At 45.9% G+C, this 12,757-nt stretch overlaps 1 protein-coding gene across 1 annotated transcript in view; it reads left to right on the top strand.

The window, feature by feature from the left end:
- The first annotated feature begins 748 nt into the window (after positions 1-748).
- Positions 749-12,757, top strand: part of CHIC2 (cysteine rich hydrophobic domain 2) — a 29,555-nt gene continuing 17,546 nt past the window's right edge. The window contains exons 1-3 of the mRNA XM_075930413.2: positions 749-1,066; positions 10,042-10,096; positions 10,283-10,438. Of these exons, the coding sequence (XP_075786528.1) occupies positions 948-1,066; positions 10,042-10,096; positions 10,283-10,438 (330 nt within the window). The 5' untranslated portion in view covers positions 749-947. The remainder of the gene's footprint in view (positions 1,067-10,041; positions 10,097-10,282; positions 10,439-12,757) is intronic.

The raw sequence follows: 12,757 nt of genomic DNA, 5'->3' as shown, positions 1-12,757 counted from the left end.
CCCACTCCTAACTGCTGGGTCCATACCTGGGAGCTCCGTCACTGGGCCCCACACATAGGTTTCCACCCAGCTGCCAGGCGGGGGGGGGGGGGGGGGTGCCTGGCTGCTAGTCCCAGCTCTAGGGGGTAGTGAGGAGCATGGGCAGGTCTAAGGCGGGGGGGGGGGGGGGGGGAGGTGTATAGCTCAGCACCTCCCCTTTTTCTGGAGGAGAAGAATGGTTCAGGCTCTCTGTGGGGGTGGGGGAAATAGGAGAGGTGGCTCAGGCCAGCTCTAGCCAGGGGAGGGCAGATAGGAGGAACAGATTATCTCCACCAGGCTCCATCTTCCAGCCTGGCTGGAGGGCAGAACCTGGGGTGGGGGAGAAGAATCCTAGGGCTGGACGAGACCTCAGGAGGATACCAAGTCCAGCCCCCTGCCCAAGGCAGGACCAATCCCAACAAAATCATCCCGGCCCCGGCTTTGTCAAACGCGGAATTAAACACCTCTAGGGATGGAGACTCCACCCCCCCCCCCCCCCAGGTAACCCATCCCAGTGCTTCCCCCGCCTAGTGACATCATTTCCCTAATGTCCAACCTAGCCCTCCCCCGCTGTAACTGGAGAGGCGGAGAGGGGGCGGGATCCCCAAAGTGGCCTGGCCAAGCCCCGGCAGTAATTCCCTCCCCCAGGCCTGGCGCCGTCAAACCACCGCCCGCGCGGCACCACCCCAGGACGGACACTCGCGCTCGCCTCCGAGCCGCGCGCCGCAGGAGCCCGCCCCCGTAAGCTCTCGCGAGGCCTGGGCGGCGCTGTTGCTGTGGCTCCCGGCCCGGATGTTGTTGTGCCTCCTCCTCCCCGGATAGCGACGGGCGCTTCCTGCCCCTGAGTCGCAGCGACGCCGGCTCAGCCTCGCCGGGGTAGCCCGGCCGCCCCGTACCGGACACAGCGCGCGGCCCGGCCCGGCCCGGCCATGGCGGATTTCGACGAGATCTACGAGGAGGAGGAGGACGAGGAGCGGGCGCTGGAGGAGCAGCTGCTGAAGTATTCACCCGACCCGGTGGTGGTGCGCGGCTCTGGCCATGTCACCGTGTAAGGGCCGCGCCGGGGAAAGGGCAGGCCGCGGCCATGCGATGGGGCCAGGGCGCGGGGAGACTGCGGCGAGCTGGTGCTCCAGCGCGGGGGGTGGCAGCGCTGTGCCCCGTCCAGCCCCTGCTCTGGGAGCTGGCTCGGCCCTGGCGGTGCCCCGGGCGGTTGTGAGGCGAGCGGAGTGCCTGCTGTCTGCAAGCTGGTTGGGAAGGGCCAGGCGGCTGGTTCCGCTGGAGTCCCGGCCGCTCCGCTGCAAGGAGCTCGCCTACGACTCTGGCTTTGAACTTCCCAACCCAGCAAGTCGGGGGCGTGTGGCTTCTCCCTCCTCCCAGCGCTCCTTCGTAGCCAACAGTGGGGGCACCTGTGGCGTGCCCCCTGCGTCGCCTCTTGCATTTTGTAAACACTTCTGCGCGCTTGGCTAGAAATCTTCACAGGCAAATCGCCCGTTGGGGCGATAAGTAAACAAAACTGACCTGGGCCGTGACTAACAGCGGTATGCAGAGTATTAAATCCAACGATGAGCTGTCAGGAAGTGGGACGTTGGGGGAAAAATAGTTCAAGAACGTAACCTGTAGTTCTGTAGTTATTTATGCGTTTGTTAGTCACGGTGTTAGCCTCTTCCTTTTATCAAGCTCCAGCGATCTGTAGTGCTCTCAAAAGTCTTAGTAAATGAGAGCAGCCAGCCAGTCTGACCAGCACAAGCACGCCCAGCATCATTAGCTTTTGGCATGTAATAAGGGTGACTGTATTGTTGTTGAGGGTGGTTTTGGTTTTTTTGAACAGGTATAAGTGAGGGGTCTGGTGATGATTCTAAAATAAGTGTACTTAATTTCTAGTAACTTAACAGACTCAGTTGTTTTATGAGCTCTATTAAGAGCTCGTTTTAAAAAAAAAGTGCTCAGTGGTAGTGGACGCTCTTAGGCACTTTTTAAAAAAATGTAAAAGATAGAATAGGCCGTAAGAAGCTTCTTCATATGCATTCACTACTGAACTGAGCTGGATTTGAGACAGTAGCATAGAAGTTAAAGACCTGTATCCTATTGTCATCTGATGTTGAGTTCTCCAAGATGCTGGGGGGTAATATTAACAGTACCGTGGTAACTTTTCATTAATACTGTTTTACTGTGTTGCTAATGTCATGGAAAATATTGATGTGGAAAGACAGATTGATTTCCTCTCTGCTGAGAAATTAAAGTTTACATAAGGGCTTTGGTGCTCATTGAAAGAGATGTTAGAGGTTGAGATGTTACCACCATCCAATGATATATGTGAAATAGTCCTGATCATATACTACATTAAAATTATAACTGTAATTATGCATTAGTTTTCAACAGTTTCATTGTTCTCATTTTAAAAGGCTTAGAATTAAAGGAAATTAAGATGCTTTTCTTCTCTCTCTTGATTGTGGGTTTTGTGGGCTAAGATCAAAGCCCGCTGGTGGGAAATCATGGAAAAGACTTCACACTTCTAGCTTGTAGAAGAAATTTGGCTCTACGCTACCAGTCCTGCCAACTGTTCATGTGAATTGTTTTCTCTTTTCTTTTCATCTCTAGTACAGGTACCGGAGCTCTTGGATGGCCAAAAGAGTTCCACAAAAGTTATTTTGAGTGGTGGTCTTCAGGTTTATATATCCCACCTAGTATTAAATATGCTCTGAGGGTACACAGCAGGGCTAATGTCGAATTAAGCTATGCAACTTAAGCTACACAACTGATTAGCTCAAATCGAAATAGCTTAATTAGGCTTTTGGCACTGTCTATACAGTGGAAAGTTGAAGGAAGACCACTCTTCCTTGGACTTCCATTACTTGTAAAATGAGGGTTACAGGAGTCGAAGGAAGAAGTCCTCCAGCTTGCCATTATTTCCAAATAATGGTTTGGAGTGTAGACACATTCTTTTTCGGAATAATGTCAGTTATTCTGAAATAAAGCTGCTGGGTAGACATAGGCTGAATGTCCTCGCTCAGCCACCTATTTTCCCTCTCTTCCCCCAAATTACATCTATTAAATTTAATGACATCAGAGAAGATTGAACACTTCTACTGGAGTTTTTCAGCTCTCCTAATGAAACTGAAACTTTTTGTAATTCCTACTTTTCATCATGTTTCCTTTAATAAGTATTTTGACACTAGAAAATTTCAAAAGTATTTGGGATAGGATGTTAAAGCTGTTTTTCTCTTAGATTTTTGTTACAGAATTTGCATGCAAAGATTTCTTCCTTGATTTACAGAAATGTGCATTTTGGAGGTTTGGAAAATTTTATCACAGATCTAGCAAGCAAAAGCAATACTTATTATTCTCTCTGTGCAATTTAAAAATGTTGCTGACTATATTTGTAGTTAAAAACTTCCTCCTTCATAGTCTGTTGTCATATCCTTTCTGATCTTGCAATGGAGTTGTAATATTGAATTTATATTATCAGTAATTTTTATGACTATAGATTAACGTGTCAAAGCCAATTATTACTTGAATGTTATCCAACAGAAGGAGAGATGGGTTGTGTGTGAAAGAATCCTTAGTCTTTAAAAAAAAAAAACACACAAAAAAACCCCACACCATCTTAGAAAAAAATAACAAAGGGAATGCAGGTGAATACTGTCCAAATAAAATGTTTAATGCAGAGGTAATCAACTATTATTTGTCATGGTCCAAATTTCTTTGTCAAAATATAGTCAAGATCCAGACTCCAGAGAAAATCTGGACTCCCTAACTGACCCTGGGCTCCCTGTGGCATTTCTGCAGAACCAGGAGTCAGCTGGGGAGTCCCCAGCTGTTGCTGGGCTCCATGTGACGCTGCCACTTTGAAATGCCGCACTGGAGCCCGAGATTACCTGGGGAGTTCCCAGCTGACCCCGGATTTGGGGAAAATGCTGCACAGAGTCCAAGGTTGACCCCAGGCTCGCTCTACTTGGCATTTCAAAGCGGCAGCACAGCATGGAGCCTGGGATCAGCGGGGGAATTAGTGCTGTTCAGTGTTGTGGTTCTAGATTAACTGGAATTGATTTTTAAAGACACCTTACGATTGTTGCAGAAGCGGACGTTCATATTTTTCCCCACCATATCACTGCAGAGCACAGTTAAGGATACTTGCATGCCTTATTTTCATATTTCCATACTTTAATATGTTTGGATTTCTTTTGAGTTTGAATACTCATGAAATTCAGAATTAGTGCTTGTTTTGTAAATAAATACAATATCCTTGTGCTATTTACCCTTAAGTTACTGATGTATGTGCTCTACTTCATCTCCACTTTAAAGTCATTTTTAGGGATGTTAGCATTTAGTCATTTAAGCGATTAACTGATAAGCCTGGGTTTACTGGTTAATCCAAACGACTACCCCCATTCCCATGCTGCCCCTTTATCAGAGGCACTAAGGCCGGGGGAGGTGAGAGCCAGTGCCTGTGGAGAGCTGGCTTTTGAGTCAGCTTCCCATGAGTACCGGATCTTTCGAAACTGTCCCCCCCCCTCCAACCCATGCTGTTACCTCTGATTAGCGAAGCAGCAGCACAGAGGGTGAGGGGGCACTTTGTATGTGTGGGGAGCCAGCTTTTAAGCTGGTTCTCCGTGTGTGCCGGCTCCACAGAGCCGTTGCCCCCTTCCCCACCCGGCTGCCACCCACAAAAGTAGTGGGGAGTGCAGTTGGGAGCTAGTGCTCAGGGAAGGAGCCGGCTTTGCAGGGATGCCTCCCCCCCACCCCTTTGTGCTACCCCAAGAGGCAGCAGCACAGTGTGGTAGGGGACTACCTTGGGGGGGGGGGGCTCGGAGGACCATAGAATAATCATGTAACTGCTAAGATTTGGTGTGGTTACATGATTATTAAATTAAACAACATCTAACATCCCTAGTTGTTTTATTTTTCTCTTGAAATGATGTTGGATGATGTTTTGTAATTAAATTTTTTCACATGAACATTAACTAATGCTACAAAGTGACATTTCTAACTAAGGATGTTAGCAGCTAGTCAGCACAGCCAGACCATCAGTTAACCGATATACCATTAACGTCCCTACTCTATGGTAGAGATGTAATAGTATAGTCAACTAACCGATTAACTGATAAGCAAAAGCTATAGACTACATGCATTCCCCGCCTTCCACCAGTACATTTTTTAGCAGGCTGGCCAGCAGCCCAGCTTAGTCCCAGCTTTCACCTGGTCTGGGACCAATCCCTACTGTGGCTCTGAATTTCAAGTGTATTAGGAACCAGGTGGGCAGGCAGCCCGGCTCAGTTTCGGCTCATGCTGGGTTTGGGAGCACAGATCCCCACTGGACAGGGGCTGCTGATGCCTCTGTATCAGCTGGTTTTTAAACTGGCTCCCTTCGTGGACCAGCTCCCGCCTGGCACCCTACGCTGTTGCCTCTGATACAGAAGCTGCAGGGCCAAGGGGCAGAGAGCTCCTTGGGAGTGGGGGTGGAGTGCACTGGCTGCAGGCCTCACCCCTGGGGAATAATGAATAGTTGAGTAACCGATAAGAATTCATGAGGTTAATCAGTATTTAACATCCCTAGTCTACGGCCATATCTCCAAGTTTTCTCTTGAGGTCAGTGACAGAAATCCCAATCTTTTAATTTTTACAATGTCAGTTTCAGCAGTCCTCTTTTTTTCACCTTATTTACTTTCATCTGAAAATGAGATCTAGTCAGTCTGGAAGACTGTACCATAGTTGCCTGAATCATAAAAGTTCTTCAGCATTTGCTTCCAGCCCTGCATCTACGTTATATGCTCTTCATAAAACAATAGTTTTAAAGTTCCTAGAGAACTTCTCTATCCCACTGTGTTTTGTGTTTTTCTGCTTTTCAGCATTTGAGAGGGTGTTTTTCCTAATTTTTTCAAATATGGAAATGGTTTGCTTTGGACTGAGTTTTACAAATAATCGCAGAAGGGTAAATCCTTCAAATTCAAATCCATACTGAAAGGCAACTCATCTACTCCCATCTTTGTGTGGTTTTTTTGTTTGTTTTTTTTGTTTTTTAACAAGACAGTAAATACACCAAGGAATTCAGTTCTTGTATTCTTACCCCAAGTTTAGAAAATGCTTCCATTAACATGTTTAATGCACATCAGCCAAAAGTTGTAAATAGAGTAACCAATCTCAAATAAATAAATAGATTTTTATCTCTGTCTGTGTTTGTTTAAAAAACAGGATTGTTGAGCAAATACATTCATTTCCACTATCCTGAGTTTGAAGTAAAATTAAGGGATTGTCTACACTATCAAGTTATTGCACTGAAACTTTCTTGCTCAAGTGTGTGAAAAATGACCCCTCTGAATGCAGCAAGTTTCAGTGCAGTAACTTGCCAGTGTAAATGGTCTCCCAGCACTGGGAGCTATACTGCTCATAAAAGTGGTTTTACTAAAGTACTAGGATAGCTCTCTCCTAGTGCTGGTGTTGCAACCACACCATCATTTTTAAGTACAGGCAGTCCCCGGGTTACATGGATCCGATTTACATCAGATCCCTACTTACAAACAGGGTGAGGCAACCCTGCACTAGCTGCTTCCCTCCAGAAGACCAGGGAGATGCGAAGCTAGAGCCCGCCCCCCCCCCCCCCCAGCAGACCAGGGAGACGCGGAGCGGCTTTTCTCAGCAGACACCTCAGCTTGAGAATAAAGGACTGAGGGAAGTGAGGTGTGGGAGAATAAAACTGAGCTCTGGAGAAATGTTTGGCTAGAGTTTCCCCTACAATATGTACCAGTTCCGACTTACATACAAATTCAACTTAAGAACAAACCTACAGTCCCTATCTTGTACGTAACCCAGGGACTGCCTGTACTGTAGTCCATGGCAGCACGTCAGTGCTGCAAGTGTAGAGCCTAAGTAGTAAATCTCAAGAGTAGATTACCATTTCATTAAATTATATATTTAAGGTAGGGGATAAATTTGATTCTCTAGCAGTAAAAACATCCCATTGAAAGGGATTCTGAAACCTCGAGGCATATTTACTAAACTGTTGTGATTAAGATGAAGTGACTGAATCCCAACCAATGTCATCGTAGAACAAGAGTTAGAAAATGGCAGTCCAAAGAAGGAAATACCTGTGCAATATATTTCCAAAATGTAGCACAGCAGTGCATATCAAGTCGTACATGTTAATTAAATGAATGTAATAGTCATATTATGTATTGCTGTGGAATCTAATCCTGTTGTCATTGCACAGTGACTTATATAATGTATTATTGACTTGATTCATGCAGCTGTGGCTGTAATTTTTTTTTTTTTATTTAAGCTAGTATGTTGATAGTTAAAGTTAGGAATGTTAGATGTCGTTTCATTTAATAATCGTGTAACTGCACCAACTCTGAGCAGTTATACGATTATTCGGTGGTCCCTGGGGCCAGGACCAGCAGCCAGTGCACTCCTGGCCCTGCTCCCAGGGAGTCCCCTATGTACAGGATAGCAGCAGCCTCTGTGTGGGGAGGCTCCCCCAAGCCTCTTTTAAGCGGGCTTCCCAAGAACCGGCTCCGACCTGCCCCCCCCCCCCCATCACCTCTGTGGAAGGCAGCAGGGGAGGGCAGCTGGCTCTACAGGAGCCAATATATACGGGGAGTACTAGCATGTACTAGCTCCCACCTGCCTCCCTCACCATCCACGCTTCAGCCTCTCTATCAGAGGCATTAGGGTTGGGGTGGGGGCAAGCAGCTCGGTGTGATCCGGTGCTCGTGGGGACCGCCTCAGCCCCTCCCCTTCCCTCCCCTCCCCTCCCCTTCTGTGCTGCCTCTGATAGAGAGGCAGCAAGGGGGGACTGCATATAGTCATTAGGATTAACTGATAAGCCTGAGCAACAAGAGCGGGGGAGAAGAGGGAACACTTCAAAGTGGCAGCTCCACTTGGAGCTCGGGCCAGACCCCAAGCTCCACATGGCATTTCAAAGCAGCAGTGCTGCCTGGAGTTAATGGGGGAGTCCCCAGCTGATCCTGGGCTCCATGCTGCCCTGCCACTTTGAAATGCTGTGTGCAGCCTGGGGACACCCTAGCTGCCACTTTGAAGTACCCCCTCCTCATCTCCTCTCTTCTCCCCCCCCCCCACTTCCTCTATCAGAAAGAGACAGCAAGGGAGGGAGAGAAGCAACCAGTTGACTAGCATGACAACTATCCAATAAGCATTTGCTTATCAGATAAAAACTAGTTGACTCACATCCCTAGTTCAGGAAGGTACTGTTTCCACACCAGCAGAAAAACTCCTTCTGTAGGTGTATGATGCATCCACACTAGAGGGTTATCATAGAATACTAGGACTGGAATGGACCTCGAGAGGTCATCGAGTCCAGTCCCCTACCCCCATGGCAGGACCAAATATTGTCTAGACCATCCCTGATAGACATTTATCTAACCTACTCTTAAATATATCCAGAGATCCCTGGGCAATTTATTCCAGTGTTTAACCGCCCTGACAGATGGAGATTCCACAACCTCCCTGGGCAATTTATTCCAGTGTTTAACCGCCCTGACAGTTAGGAACTTTTTCCTAATGTCCAACCTAAACCTCCCTTGCTGCAGTTTAAGCCCATTGTTTCTTGTTCTATCCTCAGAGGCCAAGATGGACAAGTTTTCTCCCTCCTCATGACACCCTTTTAGATACCTGAAAATGGCTATCATATCCCCCCTCGGTCTTCTCTTTTCTAAACTAAACAAACCCAATTCTTTCAGCCTTCCTTCATAGGTCATGTTCTCTAGGCCTTTAATCATTCTTGTTGCTCTTCTCTGGACCCTCTCCAATTTCTCCACATCCTTCTTGAAATGCGGTGCCCAGAACTGGACACAATACTCCAGCTGACGCCTAACCAGCGCAGAGTAGAGCGGAAGAATGACTTCTCGTGTCTTGCTCACAACACACCTGTTAATGCATCTCAGAATCATGTTTGCTTTTTTTGCAACAGCATCACATTGCTGACTCATATTCAGCTTGTGGTCCACTATAACCCCTAGATTCCTTTCTGCCGTACTCCTCCCTGGACTGTCGCTTCCCATTCTGTATGTGTGAAACTGATTGTTCCTTCCTAAGTGGAGCACTTTACATTTGTCTTTATTAAACTTCATCCTGTTTACCTCAGACCATTTCTCCATTTGTCCAGATCATTTTGAATTATGACCCTATCCTCCAGAGCAGTCGCAACCCCTCCCAGCTTGGTATCATCTGCAAACTTAATAAGCGTACTTTCTATGCCAGTATCTAAATTGTTGATGAAGAGAGACAGTCCCAAAACAGACCCCTGCGGAACCCCACTTATTATATCTTTCCGCAGGATTGTGAACCATTAATAACTACTCTCTGAGTACGGTTATCCATCCAGTTATGCACCCACCTTATAGTAGCCCCATCTAAGTTATATTTGCCTAGTTTATTGATAAGAATATCATGCGAGACCATATCAAACACCTTACTAACATCTAGGTATACCACATCCACTTCTTCTCCCGTATCCACAAGGCTCATTATCCTATCAAAGAAAGCTATCAGATTGGTTTGACATGATTTATTCTTTACAAATTCATGCTGGCTGTTCCCTATCTCCTTGCCACCTTCCAAGTGTTTACAGATGATTTCCTTAATTACTTGCTCCATTATCTTCCCTGGCACAGAAGTTAAACTAACTGGTCTGTAGTTTCCTGGGTCGTTCTTATTTCCTTTTTTTATAAATGAGCACTATATTTGCCTTTTTTAGTCTTCTGCCTTCTCCAGTCTTCTCCAGTTATGCTGACATAGGTTATGTTGTACAGACATACCAAAAATAGATTACATAAAGTGTATGTCAGAGTAAAAAAAGATGGAAAAAGGCAAGCTTTTTTTATTCTAAACTTCTTCAGTTATGGTAATTTTAGAAGTTTTTTTTAACAATAATAAATTTTCAGATAGAAATGTGATGATTTTATTTTAATTTGGTTTGCTTTTGGAAAGGAGCCTTCATAATGACATGTTTGTTAATCTCTTCATTGAATTATTGTGTTTCTGATATGATCTGTTTTTATTCCTTTTCAGGTTTGGACTAAGCAACAAATTTGAAGCTGAATTTCCTTCATCATTGACAGGAAAGGTGAGCCTCTATGGATAAGAATCAGTTACAAATGTACTATAAGAGTCTCTAAAACTTAGAATTTGGGTAACAAGATTTTGCTACTAGAAAAGATTATTTGGGTTTTTACATGTAGTTGACTTTGCAGGAATACTCATCGTTTAAATTATACTGCAGTAGTACTGTATTTATTTTTCCCCCTCACAGGTTGCACCTGAGGAATTTAAAGCCAGCATCAGCAGAGTTAACAGTTGTCTTAAGAAGAACCTTCCAGTTAATGTCCGATGGCTACTTTGTGGCTGCCTTTGTTGCTGCTGTACATTAGGTTGTAGTATGTGGCCGGTTATTTGCCTGAGTAAAAGAGTAAGTTGGACTATATTATCATTTGGCACAACTTGCTGTAAATTGTGATTTGGGTTTGTTTGTGTATTGGTTTTTTGTTCCTTTTCAAAACTCTGCATGTAGTTGTTGGGACCTGGCGCGAGACAGGACTGAGCCAACATGCCTGATCGCTGGCTCTTAAACACCTTTAAGCGCTGAGCCACTTACGGGTTGATCATGTAACGGATGATATTGTTGTCTGCTACATGATTATCGAATTATATGCTTCCTAACATCCCTAGTGCAAAAGTGAATTTTACGTGCTTCAGTATGGAATTGAAGTGTGACACACAGGGTTGCCAGATAGTTTCACTAAAAATACCAAACATGGTTTGGGGGGAAGGGAGTGGGAAGGGGAGAAGGGACCAAAGAAAACAGGGACCAAAGGTGTTGAGCAAAAAAAAGTCACCATGCCTTTAAATCCCCATGCTCCCTCCTCCCCCTACCAGACATGGCAGGGAAGAATGTTTCCTGCGGCCTTCCGTCTGAGACAAATAGAAAACACCGGACATTTTACATGTCCGGTATTTTCTGTTTTTTTTTTACCGGATAGAAGACGCAATTACCAGACTGTCCGGGCCCATACCGGACACCTGGCAAACCTAGTGACACATCACCTCTGTATTTGTGCACATAACACAATTCATGGGTTGGGGCTGAGAGGTGCAGCATGTGGGAGGTTGTCCAAACATTAATGAGGGAGGTTTGGTCATAACTGAGCTACTGCAAGCAGCATAACCTATTCAGGCCATCCATGTCCATCGGGACTTGTATACCCATTTCTCATTATGTACTGCCCTTACAAGGAGTAAATTAAATAGGCTTCAGAGTGAGGTATCTTTCTCATTAGCCTAACTCAGCGATGAACAACCAAGTCTATTGAGTGGTCCTCATGATTGGCCCCCAGATCTCAGCAGGATGCAAGACTGACATAACCAAGACAGTTAGCAAAACTACCCTATCCAGGGAGACTATCTAGAACTTGTGGGATGTGCCAATAGCTGCACTTGATTGGATGCAGAGGGAGCACACAGTTTTTTCAGTCAACGTTGTATGTGATCAGCATTCACCTCAGCTCACATGCCCGTGCTTTATGTGCATGTCACTTTAGAACACCTGTAAGGGGGGGGGGAAATCTGTGTGAATGGAACACAATGGAATGTGGCAGTCCTGCACATGGACAACCCCTCACACTGGGGTATTATGTCTTCGAGGCGCGTTCTCAGGGTGGCAGATTGAGGAAGTCTTCCATGGAGTGACCTTGAGGAGTTGCACTGAATAGTATGGAATAAAGTGCTGTGAACTACCAGTACCTAGAAGAATCAATACTTGATTTCAAACCAAGGCAGACAGAGCTTGCTAAGCCATTTTAGGCACATCTGTTTTGGGGTGCGTCTACATAGCACCCTAAACTCGAAATAAGATATGCAATTAGCGTTACGCAAATTGTGTATCTTATTTTGAAATTTGAAATAACCCTTGTGGACTGAGGGTTACAGTGATGTTGAAATAGCGTGCCCTTTATTTAAAAAATTATTTCGAAATGATGGGCAGCTTAAGATGTGGGGTGGCTGTTTTGGGATACCTCTGGTATCCTAAAATAGCTGTGCAGTGTCAACTTACACTAGGAGAAAGATTCATGGAGGATAGAGGTGTCACTGGCTATTAGCCAAGATGCTTAGGGACTGAAGCCTGTGCACTGGGTGTCCCTAAACCTGTAACTGCCGGAAGGAGACAAAAGATGGGTCACTTGATAATTGCCTTGTTTTGGTAATACCGTCTGAGGCATCTAGCACTGGCCATTGTCAGAAAGCAGAGTAATGGGTTAGATCCATGATATCCAACCAGTCTGAAGCAGTAGCCAGTACAGTGGCTACTGCTGTAGTGAACTAGTCACACTCAACTGCCAAATAGCCACATGTGGCTAGTGTGTTGGTCACCAGGGTCTAGATGGATCATTAGGCTGACCCATGATGGCCTTGCTTATGTTCCTATTGTGTATCTGTCCATACATGTATTTTGACACTTTCTGGAGATTATTGTATCATCTGGAGATTACCAGCACATTTTATGTGTCAAAAGTTAATGAAGGGAATAGTACAGGTTGTACCTCCATACATCGGATGTTCCTGGACCACAGAGCCTAGGTATAGGAAGGTTGTGCCGTGGGGCAGAAGCTGCAGTGAGGACACGGAGACTTAGCTGGGAGCCAGGGGGCAGGGCGCGGAGGGGTGGGTGGCGCAGCATGGAGCTCTGGCCACTGCGGCCAGGTGGTAGCGGGGGCCTGGCAGCAGCAGCTGT

Source organism: Pelodiscus sinensis, chromosome 4 (assembly GCF_052426305.1).
Source record: "Pelodiscus sinensis isolate ZL-2025 chromosome 4, ASM5242630v1, whole genome shotgun sequence".
NCBI lineage: Eukaryota > Metazoa > Chordata > Testudines > Trionychidae > Pelodiscus > Pelodiscus sinensis.
Note: the sequence above shows the minus strand (reverse complement) of the source record. Positions and strands in the feature narration are given on the sequence as shown.